We start from the raw sequence: 21,677 nt of genomic DNA, 5'->3' as shown, positions 1-21,677 counted from the left end.
CCTTTTGGACTCCTCTCTCTGCAGCCCCCTGGTGCCCGGGTGGGGAGGGCTGGGCAGCCAGAGACGGGGTTGGTGAGGGGACGCGTTAGTAAACATGCCACGTGGAGTGGGTCACAGTTACTGTCACAGTGGCTGTTAGTCTGAGGGGAAAGGACGGGGGTGTGGACACAGGAGGGGGGCGTTAGTTGTTGACTGGTGAAGAAATTAAACTTACCAAATGTTTCTGAACGTTTACAACGGAGGGACAAGAAAAAAGAACAGGAACATTAACGGGTGGTTATGCAGAAGCCTGTATCCTCATGGGGGTGGGAGGGGAGGTCAGAATAGTAATCAGATTGACTATGATAAGTAAAGCAGCTGATGCTCTCTGTGCACTCGGTACGTGCCCGGCAGCCCTCAGGGGCCCCTCACAATAACGCTAGGAGTAGGCATGTTTCATGAGGACACCGAGACCCGAGAGGAGGACGTGCTCTAAGACACAGTGGACACTGAGCTCCATGCTCTTAATTATTTCACTGCGTCGGGGCTACGATGGTAGAAACCAGCAGGGAAGCAACTGGATTCCCAAGGCTGCCATCACTCCTCCGGCGGAACCCCCAAGCTGCGGACATCCTCAGATAGGTCGGGACAGGGAAGGCTAAGTCTCTCCCCAGGGCGAGGGCCGGGTCTCTCCAGGGAAGCAATTCTGGGCTTAACGTCTGCCCCTTTTCAGGGTTTGGGTCTTGGCTGGGGGGGAGCAGGAAGCAGAGGGTGGGCAGACAGACTCCTTGGAGGACGAGGCTGAGCAGTGGGTGGTGGGGGACCGCGCTGAGAACGGGGAGGCCTTCAGGAAGGGGTGGCTCCAGGGCGGGGTCCTCAGAGGAAGGGGAGGGAGGAAGAAGGAGGTGCCCCAACACGTGTACTCACGATGGACTGAAACACGTGTGAGTGCACAAGAGAGCATCTCGACCACACACGTGTCTGCACATACAAGGACCAGCTTGAGACGTGCGCACAGGAGGGACTGTCACGTGGAGACACGTGTGGCCGAGATGCACGTGGATAAGCTTTGCTCTGGGAGGGGAAAGGCGACCCGTGTGCTGGTGGCATGCCTGTGTGTGCCCACACACGGGAAGCAGGTCAGGACACACGGGGGGCCCAGACACATACACACGGACGTTTGCGAAGCAGTGGGACAACCAACACAACATACATACAGCCCCCAAGACATATGGACTCACAGAAGGGGCACAGGGGTGCTATGCCGAGACACAACTGTGGAAGTACCCAGCCCCAAGGTGGCCAAGGCCTTGGGCTCTGTCTCCAGGTCCTTCCTAGCCCAGCCAGGACCTGGACAAATTGCCCCATCACAGGCAGTCCTCCACCACCACCCTCTGCCTGTCTTTGCCTCCATCACGTCCTTATGACCTCAGTCTTGCAGACACTCTCTCTGCAGCTCTCCATGGCTCCCCATTAACTTACCTCTCTATGCCCACTATCCCAGCTTTAGCACTGGAAATCCTCTTTGCCTTACTCTGCCCTCTACTCCTACCCATCCGGACACTATTATATCCTCACTGGACAAGTCTACTGCTTCAGCACAGAAAGTGCTCTCCCTCTGCCACCCTCCAAGGCTCCCCGTTATCTGACTGTGCCCCGTTATATAGCCAGTGTTTGGACAGTGAAGGTGGCCTTCCCTTGCCACCCTCCAAGGCTCCCCATCACCTGTCTGTCTGTCCCCTGGTGTCCCCACTGCTGGGTCCCTGGAGATCCCCACCATCCTCTGTGGTTTTCCATCACCTCAGCTACTTGCACCTCATTGGACCTCACTTAGGTACCAGAGACACTCTGTCCCTATGGTCTCTGGAGCTCCCTAGCATTGTGCGTATCTGGGTCCATTATATCCCCACTCAGGCACTAAAGAACCCTCCTCCTACCATCCACCATAGCTCCCCATTACCCCTACCTGTCTGCACCCTATTATATCCCTACTAATTCCACTCTGAAGACACTCTCCCTCAACACCAACACCCTCCATGGCTGCACACTAGCTCTGCTTTCCTATCCTTCATCAGTCCTCGGGGCTTGGGCCCTGGAGACACTGCCTGCTCTCTGCTGTCCTCTGTGGCTCCCACGTCCTCCTGGCCACCTGCACTTACCTGATCGCAGCTGCTTGATGCGCCCGTTGCTGGCGCTGGGGTCCACAGGCAAGAAGTCCTTGAACCAGGTGATCTCGGGGTCAGGGTTGCCGCTGGCAGCACACAGCATAGTTGCTGTCCGCGTCCGCTCCACCACCTTCAGCTGGGGGCCCATGTCAATGTTGGGGAAACCGGGGGGCAGCTGGTCCTCTGAGGGTGGAGACAGGAAAAGCAAAGCTGAGGCCCAGTCACCGCAGGGCCATCCCTCCAGGGTGGGGCTCGGGGCAGGACAGCCCCGGTCCAGCCCCTGCCTGGCTGGGTGACCTCCCATAGCCTGCTTCCTCCTCTGTTCATCGGAAGGACCACTCTCACGTGGGGGAGCCACCGGAAGGACACCAGGCAAGACCGGCACCTCTCGCTCGGGGCAATCCTGCCCCTCCTCAGGGGACTGGGCCGTATCTGGGGGCATCTATGGCTGTCATGAGTTGGGGGAAGGCTCCTGGCATCAAATGGGGAGCAGCCAGAGGGGCTGCTCCACACCCCACAGTGCCCAAAACGGTCCCCCAGAGAATGATCTGACTCCACGTCAGCAGTGGTGGGGCTACAAAACCCTTGCGTTACTGCACAGCAGTCAGAGGGAGCTTTTCAAATTCGAAACAGGGCCACATCACACTCCTGCTGCTGGTCCTGCCGTGGTCCCCACCACCCTCTGTAGGAACACAGGCCCCTCGCCAGTGCTGGCCCCCGCAGGCCGCAGCAGCCCGATCTCACACCAGCCTCACGTTTCTCACCTTTTCTGTCTCACCACACTGGCCACCTTGCTCCCCAAAGTCCCTGCTCCCTCCTGCATCACCCCTCGGTGACTCAGGCACATCCTCTGGGCGAGCTCACGGCCCCAAGTTATAAGTCCCCCTGGACTCCAGAACAACTGAGCATCGAACTCCAGGGATCACAATGTTATCTGTGTCCCCACAGTGTCCCTATTACCCCATTCAGGTCCCAGCACACAGTAGGTGCTTAATAACTGAGTGCATGACTCAGCCCCAGTTACTGCCAACCTGTGAGAGGCACCACCCCTCCAGGCCTGAGTCTCCCCATTTGCTGGCCAGTGTCTAGGTAAAGAGGGTTTAGGACACGAGGAGAAATTGCCCCTCCCTCAAGACTCTTGGTCCCCATGTTCCAGGGACTGACAAGAATGTGGGTCTGGCCTGAGCCAGGTGGGCTTCATTCATGTCCTCTGCAAACTGCACCGTGGGCTCCGTGGCTGGACTCAGCTGGAGCTGGCGCTGGGGGTGGAGGGATGTGGGGGGAGCAGCTGCAGGGCCTCCTGCCAGGTGCCTCCCCCTCCAGCACCTGGCTCCAGGTTCCTTTTGCTCTGACCCCTAACACCCCCAGCTCCGGTCTGGCCTGTCATCCACAATGGACAAAGGGTCCCCTGGGGTGGGGCAGGCTTCCTCAGCTAAAATTAAAACAGCCACTAGCTGTTTATGTGTCCCCTGCCCCAAATTCGTATGTCGAAGCCCTAACCCTCAGGACCTCAGAATTAGACCTTAGTTGGGCACCATAAGGCGAGAGGAGGTATCAGGGTGGCCCTAATGCAACATGACTGGTGTCCTCATAAGGAAGAGATGAGGACCCAGGCGCACACAGAGTGGAGACCATGTGAGGACACAGGAGAAGACACACATGTTCAAGCCATGGAGGGAAGGAAGCCTCAGGAGGGACCAACCCTGCAGACTCTTTGCTCTTGGGCCTCCAGCTGCCAGGACTGTGAAAAGACGTGATGTATGCCGCCCAGGCTGCGGGACTCTATTACAGCCGCCCTGGAAGACGAACACAGTCCCCACCCCAGCCCTGACGGACAAGCGACAAAAAAGTGATCACATACAATGCTGACAGGATGGAGGAGAAACAGGCTTGCTCGCCTGCGGCCAGCATGATCGCTCGTTGGTGTCGGTACAGTGCGACCAGGAGGGGCGACCTGGCGCCGTCCACCTGACACCCTCCCCGAACCCGCAGCTCAGCGGCTGGCTCCCTGGGCCTGTGCCCTAAGGGAGGAAGGCAGGGGAGTCCTGAGGCGCTAACAGCAGTAGCGGAAAGCTGGAGGCCACCCAAACACCCGTCAGCAGAGACTCATCACAGACAGGACAGGCTGTCCATGGGACGGACCCCCAGACAAGCAGAGAGAATCGCCTTATGGATTTGGAACAAAGTCCAAGATGCATTGCTAAGGGGACAGAGTTCAAAATCAAAGACGGTGTGGACCCAGGATCGAAAACTACAGCCCCGGGGCCCAATCCGGCCTCCTGCCTGCTTTCGTTGATAAAGTTTTATTGGCACATGGCCACGCCCCTTGGTTTCCTTGTCATCAACAGTGGCTTTCCTGAACTGAGAAGTTTCAACGGAGACCATCTGGCCTGCAGAATCAAAAATATTTACTCTCGGGCACTTTACAGAAGCAGCTTGCCGCCTCCAGGTATAGAAAATGCTGCTATTTGTATGAAAAGGAAATAATACGTGTGTATTTGCTTACAGATGTCCAGGAGGTGCACTAGGCATGGTGTGGGGATTGGGGGATGGACAAGGCGGCTGGGGAAGAGGAGGCCAGGGCCGCATCACTGGGTTTCCCTAGTTAAATAAGAGAGCTGTGGTTCCCGCCCACGGAGGGGTCACTTCGTGGAGGAAGACAGCCCAGTTCCAAGTCCTGAGCACTAACTATGGACCAGGCACTGTAAGGCAGCTTCCTGCGCCCTCCTCAGAGATGGGACCTATTTCATAGAAGGGGAAACTGAGGCTCGACAGACGCACACCTGGCCGGGATCATACAGCCAAGACACAGCAAGGCTGGGATTTGAATCTAGGCCTGGCTGAGCCTGGAGAAAGCTGGATGGGGCTGGTGGCTGCAAAACCCCCAGACCCAGCCTGGACCCATCAGGGTCTGAGTGGGTGGCCTATCTGAGCGGGTTCAAGCCTGCTGTGTTCCTTCCCAGCCCAGGCCTGGGCCACACCACCCGTGGTTCTGATTGGCTACTGATGACATCATCGGGGGTTAGGGCCAAAACCACCGGGTCTCAATTCTTGGTGCTCCAAGCTGGCCTGAACGTGCTGGCGTCCCTCTGTGTGCCTGTTGTGCACGGGTGCACATGTGCGTGCACCTGAGCTCACCAGCACCCCACGTGAGCACTTCCTCTGTGTGCGCGGCCCCCAGCGGGTGGGGTTGGGGGCTGTGAGCGCATGCTGGGCAGCAGCCAGCCAGGGTGGGGGAGGCTGCGGCCGCCTGACGTTACAGAGAGCTCCTAATTAAACAAAAATGTTCGAGTACCACATTGTGCCCGATTCCTCGGAGTTTAATTAAAACAACAGCGCGGGAGGCGTGAGCAGGGTCCACAATCAGATGGTGGCCGAGGAAGGGAGGCAGGGAGCGCTGGGCCCCAGCCGCCCAGACCTCCCCGCTCAGCCAGGGGTCCCTGGGACTCCGGGCCCCGAAGCGGGGGAGGCAGGGGGGACAGGCACTCCGGGTCAAACGCTCTGGGCTGGGCGCCCAGACCAAGCACCACGTCCTTCTAAGCGGCCCAAGAACAGAGAGATGCTGAGGGCCTTGATGGGGGCAGGGAGCGGGGATGTGTCTTTCCCAGACTCCTGGGGACTGGGCGGTTAATAGATTCACAGCTTGTCCTTTTAACTCTCTGAGCGCTTACAATGGAGGCTGGCACGGGGGGCAGCGGGAGGCAGGCTGTTCTGTCTGTGCCCAGGAAAGGTCAGGGCGAAAATATCTGCTGGGAAGGGGCGGGGCGGGCTGGGGCGCGTGGACTCCTCCCGCTTCCCGGCTCCTCCCCCTTCCCGCCTCCTCCCTCCATCCACCAGCCGGACAGGCTCCAGGACCCACGCGAAACGAAACTATGGGACCTCTTGTTTAAAAATGACTAGGACTTTCCAGGCGGGAATGGCAGAGCCTTCTGAGTGTGGATGCACACTAGGGTCTGGGACAAAGTACCCCTGCGGCCAGTGCGATGACTCCTCGCAGGGCCCCCAGCTGACCATGGGAGGATGCTGGAAGGCTTCTAACCTGGGAGCCACACGTGGGGGCCACCTGCCCTCTAATGGCTGGCTGTGGCTTGTATTTATAGATCAGAGAGGGTCAGGGTAGCTGTGCAGGCGACAGGCAGAACTCAGCCACCCACCTGACAGCTGCAGAAAGGCTGGTGGCAGCTGTCCTATTACAACTAGAATAATAATGATGGTAATAATAATACCAGAAGGTAGGATCCACCAAATGCTTGTTCCCCACGTGGCACCGCACTGGCTCCCCACCTGTATCGTCCACTCAAGTGGCTCATGTCACACTCCCTTGGGGTAACTGGCATTATTATCCCAATGAGGAAACTGCAGCTCAGAGAGGCTCATTAACTTGCCCAAGGTCACACAGCTACAGGGTGGCAGCTCCAGGATGTGAACTCCAGTTGAAGCCCCTGGGTTACAATGGACAAGGCAGTAGGGAGCAGCCACGGGGAGGGGTGGTGGGAGGGAGAGGGGCAGGTTTGTGGCGAGACTGGTGAGACTGTCTGAACGATGCTGCTTTACAATAAGGAAGCAATCTCCTGGTGCCCCGCAGCCCACCTGAGTGAGGCCAGCAGGCAGCCCCCACAAAGGTTCCATGTGAATGTGTGGGCAGGTAGCATTAGCTGTTTCTGCCTAGCCAGCCTCTAACCCTCCTCTGTTCCTTTGGGGAAACCACCACTTACTGACCCCATCTACGTGCTGACACACCCCTGACTCCAGGGAGGACTCTGCCAACCAGAGTATCTGTTCCTCCTGCCCTAGTGACCGGCTCAGGGGTAATCACCTGACCCAAGCTGGGCCAACGAACAGCAGTCCTGGGGCATTCAGTCCTTTCTTTTCTGTGTTTGGGGAGGGTGGGGGGCAGAAGCCTGGAGCTAATGCGGGGAATCTCACTGAGGATACCGTTGATATGGAAGAAAACAAACCCAGAGACAGAAAGTGAGCTCTGACAACATCATGTGGGCTCTTGGATACAGCTGAACCTGAAGCTAGCTGCTCCACAGACATTTTAATTGCATGAGCCAATGAATTCTCAGTTTGAGTTGGACCAGCCTCTTGTAATCAGAAAAGCACGATGAAGATGACAAATGGGCGTGATTCTAGTCCTGTAACACTCCTCTTTTCTGCAAAGGCTCAATAAACCACTCCCACCAAGCTCTGGGCCCCAGTGGTAATATGGGCTGGAAAAAGGAGATCAATGTCCCCCCTGAAAGAAAAAACCTAAAACAAGACATTCCCTTTAGCGTTTGTCCCTGAAGTCCAGGACCCAGTTCCTCCCCCACCCCGCCTCAGGGTCCCCAACCCCAATACCTCGGAGGACAGTGAGCTTGGCATGGACCGTGATCTCCCCGACGGAGTTCTGGGCCACGCACTCATACACGTTCTCATCCCGCGGTGTCCGCAGTGGCTGGATCCTCAGCACGGCCCCTGCACTCCCATCAAACTCGATCGTCTGTTGCAGTTAGGGGAGAAGGTCAGGGTGAGGCTGGGGCCGGGGGTGACAGGAGAGGAGCTGGGGGCTGTCCACCCATGTGTGTATGTCTGTGTAAACACACTGGAGGTGGAAAACTGGGTCTGTCCAAGTAAAGGGTATGGTGTGGAAGTGGGCGTGTGACATGCACACGTAAGTCTGTGTGACAGGCACTGTGTGAAGGGACACTGGAATGTGTGTGTCTGACCACATACATGGGTACAGAGTTGTGAATGCCCTTCTCTGAGCAGTGGTGAGATAAAATTCAGAGAGAGCAGGGCATGGCTTCAAGCCACACAGCACAAAGGGGGCAGAGCAAGCGAGCCTCGCAGGGCCCTCGCTGAGCAGGCAGGTGGGGTCGCAGGACAGGGAGGGGGTGGGAGAGGAGAGGTGCCTGGGCTGGACAGGCCGCCCAGCCCTAGAGGCCCACGTTCTACCTGGGGAACGTTTAATTTTTTTTTTTTTTAATGGAGGTACTAGGGATTGAACTGCATGCTAAGCACACACTCCACCACTGAGCTATACCCGCCTCCCCATCATTTGGGTGAGGTTTCTAGGAAGGCTTCCATGGCCCAGGGGTGGGGCTGGCCCCGAGCTGCCTTCTCCCCCCACCCTGCCGCCTGCCCCGGCTCACCTCAAAGCGCTGGGAATTGACTTTCTTGCCCTTCTTGTTCCAGGTCACGCGAGGCCTGGGATCTCCCGTGGCCTGACACACAAAGGAGGCCACACCCCCCGACACACCGATCTGGTCCTTGGGTTCTTTGATGAACCTGGGGGGCTCTGGGGATAGAGCAGGAAGAGGAGGGGCTCTGCTGGGCCCGGGCATGGGATCAGGACCCCCCTGGGCCCTGCAAACATGCCCACCATCCCCTGTCCGGCCACAGAGGTACCACGTGGGCCTGACAGGAGGGTTGGAGAGAGGAGGGAGGAGAAATGTTGGCATTGAACCCCTCCGCCCCCCACCACTGGCACCTGCGGGTACCCTGAAGCCCACCCAGCACCCCCATCTCCCCAACCCCATAAAACAGCCACACACACTCAAACGGGGACACAACCTCACATGGGCACACCCGCTCAGACCCAGTGCCACAAGGGATGGTGGGTGGGGAGACCCCCAAGACTCTGGGGTCCCCCAAATTCAGCACCTAGAGGCCCTCAGTAGTGACTGGCCAAACCCTGGAGGGTCCTTTGCCCTGAAAATAATTGAGAGAGTTGATAATGGTCTAACTCCCCCGGTGGGACACGTGGAGAGACTGAGGCATCAAACAGGGAGGCAGGCGGTGACCAAGGGGTCTGAGGTCAGAGCCAGCCTGCGAACCCAGGGCTCCAGCCTCTTAATCCGTGGGAGGTGTCCCAAGGGGTCCAAGCTGGAGGCTGAAGCTCAGAACGGGTGATTGGATGCCAACAACCACTAGAGCAAGTGCTTATTGAGCGCCAAGTGTATGCAGGTGGTGTACACTCAGTAACATCAAATCCTCTGGCCGGTGCTGAGGGGCAGGGCCATCATAATTCTCATTTTATACATGAGAAAACTGAGGCACAGACCAGGCAAGATACGTGCTTCGACACACAGCCTGCCGGTGGCTGAGCGCGGATCTGAACCGGGCTGGCTCCGGTGCCCACATCCTCGGCCCCTCGTGGTGATCTGATGTGCTAAGTCTCTCCAGAAAAGTCTCGAGTGGGAGCTACCGTGTCTTTAATACCTAGACAGCCTCAAGCCTCTACCTCTGGACAGGCTGCAGTAGCCAGTGAGGGTATTAGCACTGTTTCCTTTTTTTATTGACTTTTCATAGTAACCTTTGAATCGCCCAAAGGGATACTGGGTTTCCATTCATAGGAATGCAACAATCTATCCCTCAAAATGAATTCAGTTACTACTGAGATTCTTGCTAAGAGACTCAAGGGATGCAACAATACTTACAAGGTCCTAAAAGAAACGACCTGTGTATCCAACCAAAGGGGGTGATTAAATGGCCACCCACAATGTGGAATACTATGCAGCTATAAAAAGGGACAAGGATATCTTTGTAATAAACTACTAGGGAAGGAATAGCAAGATATAAAGTGGACAAAAAATGAGGGATAAAAAAGTGCAGCAAATGCTTCTGTTTGTGTGATGAGAAAAGTGAAAATGCGGAAAGTGTGAGTGAGTGTGTGAGTGTGTGTGTGTGTGTGTGTGTGTGTGTAGAAACAACAGCTGCCTCTGGGAAGAGAAACCAGGTGGCTGGACACAGGGGGAAGAAGGCTTCATACCTTGGTAACTTTTTTAGATTTAGAACTATTTGGAGTTAAGTTGAAATTGTTATTTTTCTAAGGTTTGAATTAAAAGGTGAGCCAATTAAAGAAAAATATTGAGTAAGTAAGAGTTTGGGGTCTGAAGAGAGGCAGAGAGAGAACAAACAAGTCAAGCCTGAGCAACGCCAGGTCTCTGAGCACTGAACCACGTGGGTCCACCTAGAAAGTTCTAGCTGCTTGGGAGCACTGAGAAGTTCAAGGAGGCCTCAGGTGCCAAGTCTGGGTGCCCACAGACCACAGTTTCTCCCACCCGTGATTCAGGCTGGGCTTTGAGTAAAATGGAGTCCCCGTCCCAGTGGCTTGACTGGTCTCGCCTCCCTCATTCAAGGCTGTGCTTCTACTGTTGTGGCCATGTAAGGCTACACTGGCTGTTTCTCTGGAAAATCGGTAGACCCACTGTGTGCAGGCACGTGTGGCCTCATTCAACTCCTAGGTATGCTATTGAGGTGATGAGAGTTAATCACTGTACAGATAGGATTTTATGGATTCAGGGAGGCTAATGAGCTAGCACGAGGTCACACAGATCAGAAATGACAGCACCAGGGTTCGAACCCGAGTCTATCTGTCCCCAACCCCACATCTTATGGTCCTATCACTTCCAGGCCAAGTTGAGCCTGATCGAGATGCTTTTGCTCCACGCTGAGCCTGGGGCTGGGCTCGCCTCCCTGGGTCTGCCTGCACGGTGTGCCCTTCGTCCAGGAATGGTGACTGGGGCCATATGGGTCCCCAGCCAAGGTCATAGGAGAAAGTCACTGTGGCTGCGTTAGGAATCTTGCTTCTGGGAAAATCCTCCTTCGGGAGCCGCTGGAAGGAAGGGCTGGAGCAGGCTGCCTGTTCACGATTTGGAGCTAGGGACACACCCCGAGCCCCTTCCAATCCAGGGAACGAGATGCTCCCAGGGGAGCCTGTGCTTTCTTTCCTCCTCCTTTCTCAGCTGGCAGCTTCAACCTCAGCTCGGCCAGCGCCTCCCCGGGGGAGCCTTCTTGGATTACCACTGGCTGGGTCAGGACCCCCCCTGTCCCCATCGTTCGGCTCTGATCACACTGGGCTGAGATATTTGGTTATGTGCCATCTGGGACCCCACTCTTCGGGACTCTATCACCCCTCCTTTCTGTGCCTGGAGACCCTTGAGAAAATGGGGCTCTGAACCTTGATGCCTGCCTAACACTGGGCCCAGGGAAGTTGCCCACTCGCTCCCTGGCACCCCCTCTCTGCAGGGCAGACACCTCCGGGCAGCTCTGGGGTCCCAGACATCCTGGAAGAGCTTTCTCGGCCTGCAGCATACCCCATCAGAGTATTTCTTGTGGAGAGGTAGATTCTCTCACTTGGACAAACCCTCCTCTCCCCTTCTTGGCAAAGAGGCCCCAGACACAAGAAAGACATACTGGGGTATGGCCAGCACAAAAGCAGTGCTGACTGGCCCCTAGTCACCCAGCTTGTGATGGGCAAGAGCTGAGATTCCAACCCAGTCTCGTCTGGCCTCTGCAACTAGTACACTTGATAAACAGGGTTGTGGGGAGCTCTAGCTGTGCAACTGGTTAGCATGCAGTACTTATACAAACAGGGTTGTAGGTCTTCAATGACGGAGAGCACCCTGGGTGTTCCCATTTCTTAGATGAAGAGACTGAGGTTCAGAGTGGTGATGCCAACAGCATGGAGGCTGGGAAGGGTTTGGCCTGATTTCTGTTTTTTCATTTCAAATTCTGCAGAAAAAGAATCTGGTAGCAGAGCTGGAGACTCACCCACCCGTCCCCTCCAACCCAGCCTGGGCTGGCCGCACAGCACCCTGGGAAGGTCCCAGAGGACCAGAAGCTGTTTCTAGGGTGGAAATCACTCCTCCTGGTGCTGGCTGGTGGACACTGCAGCTGCCTGCCTGAGCTCTCTATGGCCTGATAGCCCCCACACAAATGGCTTCCTGAGGACCTGGGCTACTCTTTGAAGCTGGCAGTGCCAATCGCAGTGCCCATAAGCCCCCCGACTGACCTCCCAGGTGACAGGGTTCCTGTTAAACAGACCACCTACTCAGCTCAAGATGCCCCAGATTTGGAGATGGAGGCCTGGGTTTGAGTCTAGGCCACTACCAGTGCCTACAGGAATACGGTAGTAACAATCACAGGGCTCACTGCGGGAGACCCACTGAGCTAGCTCCAGTCACATGCTCAGTGCTGATACCGGGGGTCACACTCCCCCATGACTCACCTGGACCAGTGTGGTCCCCTCTGCCCTGGCTCCCCTCATCCTGTCCCCACCCCCTGCCAAGTCTGTCCTCCCTCAGCAGCCAGAGGGACCTGTGGGCACCTAAGTCAGGTCTTGTCCCAGCATCCTTCCTCTGCCCACAACACTCCAGGACTCCTACCTCCCTGGGAGCAAAAACCTAAGTCCTCCTTCAGGCCACAAGACCCTGCCTGACCTGCCCTGTCTCCTCCCTACCCCTACTTTCAGAGTATTTCTCTGAAAGGTAGAAACAGGTACCTTTCTCAGCTCCAGCCACAAAGGCCTACTCACTGTTCCTCCAATATGCAGGTGTGGTCCTGCCCCAGTGCCTTTGCACCAGCTGTGCCCTCTGCCTAGGACCATTCTCCACCCCCAATACCCATGGGCTACACTCCTAAGCTCCTTCAGGTCTCTGTTCAGATGCCACTTCCTCACTGCAAACTCCCTCAATGTCCTCCCACCCATTTAAAATGCAGCCCCCAACTACCCTCCACCTCCATCTCCCTTTTGGCTTATCTTGCTCCCAGGCACATCCACCAGCCAGCGCAGTGGGTGTCTCTCCCTCACGAGATTACCACCTCTGAAAGGGGGTGGGATATTTGTTTTGTCCCTCAGGTCTAAACCAGTGCCTGGCATACAGTAGGCGCTTATTAAAAACCCATCGAATACACGAGAGCACAGACCCACCCCGAGGTCACACATCAGAGCCAGGATTCAAACCCAGGCGAGGAGAGTCTCCCAACTCTGTGATCTCCATCCCCTCATCACAATGGCCGCTTTGCAGCCTCAGTTTCCTCACCTATAAATGAGAATGCTCTCAGCTCCATCCCACTGAGAGGTTGAATCATTAGCCCAAGGTCACACAGCAGGTTGGCAGCACAGGATTCAAACCCAGATTAACAGCAGATCCCAGTTTCTTTCTCTGCTGGCCTGACTCTTGGTGTCCCCATGGGCCTAAGTGATACCTCTTCTGGGCCCCTTGTGGTGGGACAGACCTTGGCATTGGGCCCAGGACTAACCTTCATCCTTTCCATGTTACTGCCAGAAACACAGCCGTGCCCATCCCCAAACTGCACCAACCTCTTTCTACACCTCCAGGTCTTTCCATGTACTAACACCTTTGCGAGTAATGCCTTTTCCATCAGCAAACTTCTATACACCCACAAAATCCCAGCTCCAATGCCCTCTCTCCCAAGAAGCCTCCCCTGGCTCTGCCTGAGGTTTGATTGCTTGTGTGTCTACTAACTGGGGGCTAGTGTTTCTACCTGTGGTAAGAGAAGGTGAACTCTGTAGCTCACTCAGGAGTGATTTCAAGAAAGTCCCTGCCCACTCTGAGCCTCAGTTTCTCCTGTCAAAAAACGTGGATGGTAACGGAAGTGGCATGCTGGGTTCGGTGAGGTGGAGGGAGATGAAGCAGGTAAAGTCTGCAGTTAGCACTGGGCTTGGTGCAGAGCTGCTGCTGGGGAGACAGACATCGTCATCATCGTTACTATAACTGCTTTTTAATACCATCCTTGTTATTCACCTCTAAACCTCTCAGGACCCAGTGCTTAGCAAGCATTCTACTAGCCCCATTTACGGGGCGCAGAGGCTTGGCTCGGCAAAGCCCCGGTGAGGAGGTGGGGACACGTGTTCACACTCGCACATGTAAAATGCAAACTCAAATGCCCGTACGTACCTTCTGCGGCACAGCCTCCAACCAGTAGGACCACGAGGAGGCCCACGGGACTGACCGCAGACGCCAGACCATGGCCCCAGGCAGGCGCCATGCTCAGCAGCGACCTGCAACCTTCGACCTCCACCCTGGAGGGGGGATGGCCCCCGGTCCCTCAAAGAGAAGCCTTGAGCCAAGTGTCAGACGGGGCAGTGTCTGCAGAAAGACAAAGGAGGGGCTGTGAGAGGGGTGCAGAGGAATCCGGGGGCCTTCATGGGGGAGGTGGCGGGAGGATCACAGAAGGACAGAGGAGAGTCACGGGATGAGGGGGAGAGGGTTCCAGGACCATGGAGGAGGGTCATGGAGTGATGAGAGGGCAGAAAGAAAGTTCTGAGCCCCTACTCTGGACTGAATTGTGCGCCCCCCCAATTATTATACTGAAACCTAATGCCCAGTGTGATGGTGGTAGGAGGCAGGGCCTTTGGGAGGTGATTAGGTCATGCGGTGGAGCCCTCGTGAACGGGATTAGTGCCCTTATACAGGCACGCCAGCGAGATCCCTGACTGCACAGCGAGAAGATGGTTGTCTGTGAACCAGGAAGTGGGTTCTCACCACACACCAAATATGCCAGCGCCTTGATCTTGGACTTTTGGCCTCCAAAACCGTGAGATATGCGTGTTGTTTATAAGCCTACAGGCTAGCGCATTCTGTCATGTCAGCCCCAACGGACTGAGGTGGCCTCCACCGCTGCTGAGTCCTGATCCCAGCTAAGCCAGACCTCAGCCCTTGGCCAGGCTCCTGACCCCGGACGGAGCCCCACACCAGGACTGAGCATCAGCTCTAGAAATTGCTCTGAACATCCAATTTCTCATCCCTCGCAGGCTGAGCGTCCCACAGGACGCAGCTCCAGCTAACACTGCCGACTGTCCCTTTGACCAGGACCCATTTGGCCACCAGACAGATCTTCCTCCAAAGCATACCTGCTGGTCCCTGCCCTGCTCTAACACCTCCCGTGGCTCTCATCACCCCCAGAGGAAGCCACTCCTGCTGATCTCACCCCCTCCTCTCACGGGAGGTGCAGCCATGCAGCCCCAGCTCAGCCCCACCTCCAAGCCTTTGACCCTGCTGTGCTCTTGGCTGGGAATGCTGTTCCCCCTACTACCGCGTGACCCATCTCAGCTCCACTGTCACTTCCTGTGGAAGCCCTCCCTGCCCCTTGAAGGTCAGCCCCCACACCCATTCTACATCCCACGGCCTCACAAATGACTACGCCCATCCACGGCATTTACCCCAGTTTGCAAGTCAAGTGTGAATGTTAATTGCTAAGCGTCTGTTTCTCCCATGAGAATCTGAACTCCTCCAGTGCAGAAGGGTCCCCCTCAAGGGCCAAACCCTGGGATGGCCCCCTCCTCAGTGTCTACGTTGGCTGGAGCCAGGGCACAAGGCTAGGGAGGGGCTCAAGGATGAGGCCCTCGTGGCCGGGTCAGTCCTACACCCACCCAGGGCCATGCCTCGGGCGGGTCCACACCATGGCCACAGGGATGGGCCCACATAATGACGGGGGCAGCCCCTGTGATTCTGCCTCCCAAAATACCCAGCTGCGGTCACCTCGCCCAGCCCAAGTGGCCCCAGGGGAAGGCTGGACTGGTGGTGGCAGGGTCATGGCCCAGGGTGGAGTCGGGGGAGGGGGGAGCCGAGATGAGGAGGGTGGGGACAGGGGTGCTCAACAGACACACAGTCAGACTGTACACAGACAAGACAGAGAAGGATGCTTGCACATAGTCAGGCCACAGACAGACCCAAACACAGTCAGACTACAGACAGACAGGGAGACCAGACACAGGAAAAGATATATTTGTACAGTCAGGTAACACAGATGGGTCCACAGGCATAGTTAGGCCAATAAAACTTACACACAGACCATGAATGAGGACAGGTGCAAAATCGGACAGACACAGGGTCACAACGGGGCAGATGATACATGTACCCAGTCAGACCACAAGCGCAGTCAGATCAGACACACACCGGCAGACACGAAGACCACAGCCACACAGCCAGATGAGACACACACGGGGCCACGGCCAGGCAGGCAATACACATTCACGGTTGGGGTGCAGGCAAGTATGAATATGGAGGCAGATCAGAGCTCCCCGGGGCACAGCCAGTAGAAACACAGCCCACAGACTCAGTTGCGTGTACACAGTGGGGCTACAGAGACAGGCTACATAGTTAGCAGACCACACTCTCACCCAATCAGACGATACACATAGACACGCAAAGTCAGATCCCCCTCATCCACGTGGATGGGCCCAGACGGGCACGCACACAGTCAGACCACAGATGCGCACTGGGACACAACTGGTCGGGGACACACAGATGGGGGCTCTGAAGCCTAGAGCCAGCCCCTTTCCCTGTGCCCCCACTAAGGGCCCTTTAAGAGCAAAAAAGTGGCCGATGGGGAAGGGGAAGGCCCTAGGTGGGGAAACAGCCCAGGGCCAGCTGAGGTCAGAGTGACCCCAGCAGCTGGCCCTGACCACAGAGGCACATCAGCTTGACCACATCTGAGGAGGGGGGCTTTGGCACAGACCACTTGGATCAGCCAGCCAGCCCCTCAGAGAGCCTCTGGGGAAACTGAGGCAGCAGCGCAATGCAGAGGGGCTCAAACCAGGGCGGCCAGGGCCTCCAAGGATGGGGGGACCTTCCTGTTCCAGCCGCAGTCTCCTCACCTACAATACCAGCTGGCATGGGCAGGGGTCACCTGCACGAAGGGCCTTGGCCACGATGCCTCCCCTGCTCTCCCCGCACCATGAGAGCCAGGGGCCGCAGCCTTCTAAACAGAGAGGCCCCTAATTATCCCCTGGCTCCCGCAGCCGGAGCTCGCTGGGCCCCCGCCTTCTCAGTGTCTGGACAGAACGGGGCTGATCCAGGCGCAAGCGGGGCCCGACCACGAGCTCTGACTCCCCCGAACACACCATCCAGCCTGCTGGGTGGGGGAAGACACAGCCCTGGGGGCTTCAAGGCCTGGATGACAGAGCAGGAATGGGGTGGGAGGCAAGAGACAGACTCACGGAGGAGAGGTTCAGACAGAATATAAATGGTTAAAAGTTCCAGGGTCCCTTAGGCCCTCACCCTCCCTGGGGGGACTTCGCAGGGTCTGACCCTGCCAAGCCTGTCATCCCCTTGTCTTCTCTGGCTTCCCGCAAGACCCGGTGTCGGGTCTTCTGCAGGTGGTTGGGGGACAACATAAGTAAATCCTTCCATCTCTGCCTTCAAAATTTATCTCAAATCTGTCCAATTATTACCTCTTCTGCCCCTAACTGGTCAGGTGCCACCATTGCTCACCTTGACCCATGCAGTCGTCTCCTGCTAAGCTCCTCCCAGTCTGTCCTCCCCTCAAAGCCAGAGGGCCCCTGTGAGTACCTGAGCCAGGTCCCATCCCTCCTCCTTTGGGGGTAAAAGCCCAAGTCCCCCCCACCGTCCACAAGACCCTGCACCACCTGTCTCCATCCCCTCCCTGGCCCCACCTCCTCCCTCTCTCCCTCTTGCTCATTCTGCTCCAGCCACAGGGATCTCCTGGCTGTCCCTCCAACAGACCAGACACAGTCCTGCCCCAGGGCCTTTGCACCTGCTGTGCCCTGCGCCTGGACCTCTCTGCCTCCAGATTTCATGTTGACATTATTACTGGCTGAGAATTGGGGAGGAGGGGCATCTCCACAGAAGGAACAGCATGAGGAAAGACAAGAAGCAGTACCTAGGGGTCCTAGGAGGGAGATGGGGAGAGATTAGGGCAGAACGGTGGATATGCACTGAGCTCACAGGGCAAGGAGCCCTAGGCTGCTCTGAGCAGGGAGGGACGTGGCCAGGTTGGCCCTAGGCCAAGCCTCCTCCCTGGCCCTCTTGCCGAAAAGCAGCCTGGGCCACCAGCCCCACCACTGCTGAGAAGGGGAAACTGATGGAGGTGCCTTGGGACCACATAATGCAGCAATCCCCAAGTTCTTGGGGGATGGCATGGCCATTAAGGGAACAGCCACCCATGGGAGTCACAGGAAACAACCCAGGTGGCAAATGAGGCTGGGCTGGGGATAGGGAGGAGGGAAGGGAGTAGCCTTCGATCCTGGAACCCAGGGCCCAGGGCAGGTCCCTGCCCACCCCTGTGCCAGGCACTGAGCTGTCCACCTTCTGCTCCCAGCCACCAGCCAGACGTGGATGCCTGTCTTGCACAGATGAAGAAACTGAGGCTCAAGGAGGAGTGGGGACTTGGTTCCAGGGCCCACATTTAACCAACTATGTCCTTCCTTGACCACTGTGTGATCTCAGGAAAGTGGATGACCCTCTCTGGGCCCTATGCAGCCTGCTGGATGGCCTCTGGGGACTCCCAGGCCTCACTTGCAGGGGGCGGGTGGGCTCCCGTTCCAGCCAGGCGCCAGGGAGCAAGTCACGAGATCTTGGAGCCAGCCCTGTGTACCCACGCGGAGCAGGGAGCATAAAAGGGTGATTATGACCCAGGACTGGGCAGCAAATAGGCTGTGTCACCAGCACAAGGCCAGGTCTCCTGGGGCCTGGGGACTCCCTGCTGCCTCTCCCTTCCATGCCTCAGGGTCTGGCCCATCCTGGGGGCCTAGGGGCTCATCTGTGCAACCCTGACCCTCAGGGACTTCCCAGGGCCAGAGGCCAGGGGAAGGGAAGGCCAGTGACAATGACAATGGAGCTTAAGGAAAAGCCCTCCAGTGATGCACAACCTCTGTGCCCTCACATCCACCCTCCACACCTCTCCAGCCCACCACCTCCCTTCTGGGCCCATGGACTTCCCTGCTGCCTGGAGCCCCTTTCCCAGGCCTCAGAGCCCCTGGAGGGCAGGACCTGGGCCTCCCTCTAGCCTCCCTGGGCTGCTGGGTCCCCGGAGTGTGAGGCAGCGTCCAGGCTCCAGTCCTCACGAGCTCCAGGAGGCTCTGAACAAGCCCCTCTCCCTCTTGGGGCCTCCATGTCCCCCCCAACAGGAAATGGGCTCAGGGTGGGGCCAGCCCCACCCGGCCCCACCCTCCTTCCCAGAATTGGCTAGGACCAGAGCTGAGGGACCCGCCTTTAAATGACTATCAATTGGTATTGAGTGCTGTCCCCAAAGGTCCCCACGGCCACGAGTGGATGGGCAGGGCAGCTGGGAAGCCAGGCCCAGCCCGGGAGGAAGAAATTGGTAATGTCAGGTGGGTGCCCCCCATGTGCTGAGCCCTCTTAAATACTACCCGCGCTTCCTTCTGTTTGACAGATGAGGAAACAGGCTCAGAGATGGGCAGGGGTATATCTACGGTCACACAGGGGGAAGGGGATGGGCTAAGATTTGAGGCCAGAGACCAGCACTCAACCAAGCCCAGAGCCCACGCTCTCCGGGTGCCCAGGCTGCCAGGTTCACCCCGGCCAGCATGTCCTCCACACTGGCTTCATCGGGGAGCCTGAGACACCGAGATCTATGTACGCCCCTGCCCTGCTCACAACCCCAGGGTCCCCCAGGGCTCCCCAGCGCCTAGGCTCAGTCTCCTGGGCCTGCCCTGCTGCCTCTTCCCACAAGTCACCCCATTTCTCAGAATGCACAGGTCTGCCTCGGGCCTCTAGGTCTTTCTTAACACACATCCCTCCTACCAGGGGGCCCACCATCCTTCAAGCCACAGCCACAGATCTTCCCACCCAAGACAGCTTTGACTCCCTCTGGACTCTTCCTCCAACCCAAGGACCCCTCCTCTGCCCAGCCCTGACCCCGTTCCCTGGCTTCCATCAGTGTCTATTAAAATTTAGTCTCCTAATCTCAGCCTCCAAAACTGCCAACTCCATGGTGTTGCACCCCAAGCTCCTTGCTTGTCCCCTTGGTGCCCCTACTCACTGCCTCCTGGCTCCCAGAGGGACATTTGTGCATACTGTTCCTTCCACTCAGCACACTTTTCCTCAGCCTTCACACTCATCCTCAGGTCTCAGCTGAGTGGTCACCTCCTCTAGGAAGCCCTCTGGATACCCCAGGCTGGATCAAGACCCTCTTTGGGCTTCCCCAGCATCAGTGTCTCCCAACACAACTCTGCTCCTGTCACAGACCTCTCATTCTCCAGAATGGGAGCCTTCCCCCCATCCCAGGAATGTGCATTGATTAGACACCTACTTCATGCCTGGCCCCACCAGGCACATTACCCACATCGTTCCTGTGGTCACATCCATTTCAAAGGGGGAAACTGATGCCAGGAGACACCACAGGCAGCAGAGGCCAACGCGGGCATGGCCCCCAGCCACAACCTACATCTGCTCTCGGTGGGGGTAGGGGTGGGAGTCAGCTCAAGATTCAGGGGATAAAGGTAAGGCTCAAGGAAGGGCAGGCAGGGCTTGGCTCCCAGCCCCGCAGCCCAGGAGATACAGGAAGCCCCTCTGGGGTCGCCCAGGGCTGAGTAGGAACCCTGGGAAGCAAGACTCTCAGGGCAATAATGGGGGGTACAGAGGCATGAAGCGTAGGGACGGGTGGGAATGGGAAGCCAGAAGGTGGAAGGTGACATGTTTGTCCCGACCCCATTTTATTAAAGCCCCAAGGCCCAGCATTAACGTGGGGTCCAGAAGCCTGAGGGGCACAGAGATAAACAGAGAGAGGAAAACTTGCTGTGAGTTTTGCAGAGCGCCTAAGAGCAGGGATCCCAGCCACTTACCCCTCCTCACCCAACCCCCGTAGTCCTGCCACCTCCCCTGTGGAGCGGGTCCCCAGCGGAAGGATGCCAAAGCCCCCTATCAGAAGCCCGCTATCAGCGCACCCCCGGGCTGGCAGCGAAAGCTGCCCCCGCCTGGCTCCGCCCCCAGGAGGTGGGGGAGGAGGTCGGGCTGGGGGCCAGGAGGGGGAGGGGACCCCACGGAGCATAACGGTCTGGAGTTTTCCAAAGTACAAGCGACCGACCTGAATGGGGTTGGGGGAGGCGCCAGGCAGGGACAGGCTCGAGCCGTCCCTGGAGGGCAGCTGGGCCTGGCCGCGCGGGGCGGGGGTATGCGGGGAACGCAGGGGTCCCCCCTCCCGGGAGCCTGAAAGGTGGCAAGGAGAGGGACAAAGCCCAGCGCAGACTGGGTCTCGGGGTGGAAGGGGGGTCCTGACGCACTCACCCAGCGGCTCAGAGATCGGGGCCCGGGACCCGCGCTGCCTCGGCCGGGCCGCTGCAGCGGGTCCCTGGGTCCGCCCCGAGCGCGGCGCGCAGCGAGGACTCGCAGAGGCCGAGGCCCAGGGAGCTCGGCCTGGGGGCGGGGCCGGGGCGGGGCAGCCAGGGGGCGGGCCCGGGGAAGGGGCTCGGGAGCCGGCCGCAGGCGGGGCCTGGCCGGAAGTGGGGCTGGGGGGGGACCAGTGGGGAGCCAGATCAGCAGGCACTGGAAGTCTACATGGATGGGGGTCCTATGCTGGGGAGGCCTCCAAGTTGGAGCACTGTGTCCTCCTCAACGTGCACATGCATGAGGGGGCGCCCTGAGGAGAGCAGTCCAAGACCCTCCCTCTGGAAGCCTGATGCCAGAGGAAGCCCCTACCCGGCTCCCCCTTCCTTTCCAGGCGCTGATCGTGGCCATGGCAACGGATGAAGGGGCTGGATGCTGGACAAGGCGGCAGAGGGCTCCCCAAACACACCCAAATACAGGAGGTCGGAGAAGGGGCAGAAGATCCCCTCCCAGTCTGGGTTGGATGGCATAGGCCGCGCCACCTACACACAAACCCAGAGGGTGGGGGAGGGGCACGGGCACAAAGAGGTTTCCCTCCTGCTGGGAGTCCAGTCTTGGGGGTGGTGAACGGGGACATCATGGCAGAGGCCCCCACCCTAGCCACAACCCTGAGGAGGGGGCGGAGAGCGCAGGACCAGATTGGAAACAGATG

The 21,677-nt window shown here is 57.8% G+C and overlaps 1 protein-coding gene across 1 annotated transcript in view; it reads right to left on the bottom strand.

Moving 5' to 3' along the window:
• The window catches only part of PTPRS (protein tyrosine phosphatase receptor type S), a 66,400-nt gene extending 45,331 nt beyond the window's left edge, over positions 1–21,069 (bottom strand). Inside the window, exons 1-5 of the mRNA XM_074351024.1 lie at positions 20,927–21,069; positions 13,835–14,026; positions 8,282–8,427; positions 7,488–7,629; positions 2,139–2,327 (exon numbers count right to left, since the gene is read on the bottom strand). Of these exons, the coding sequence (XP_074207125.1) occupies positions 2,139–2,327; positions 7,488–7,629; positions 8,282–8,427; positions 13,835–13,925 (568 nt within the window). The 5' untranslated portion in view covers positions 13,926–14,026; positions 20,927–21,069. The remainder of the gene's footprint in view (positions 1–2,138; positions 2,328–7,487; positions 7,630–8,281; positions 8,428–13,834; positions 14,027–20,926) is intronic.
• Between the last annotated feature and the right edge of the window lie 608 nt (positions 21,070–21,677).

This window comes from Camelus bactrianus, chromosome 22 (genome assembly GCF_048773025.1).
Source record: "Camelus bactrianus isolate YW-2024 breed Bactrian camel chromosome 22, ASM4877302v1, whole genome shotgun sequence".
In the NCBI taxonomy this organism is placed as follows: Eukaryota; Metazoa; Chordata; class Mammalia; order Artiodactyla; family Camelidae; genus Camelus; species Camelus bactrianus.
Note: the sequence above shows the minus strand (reverse complement) of the source record. Positions and strands in the feature narration are given on the sequence as shown.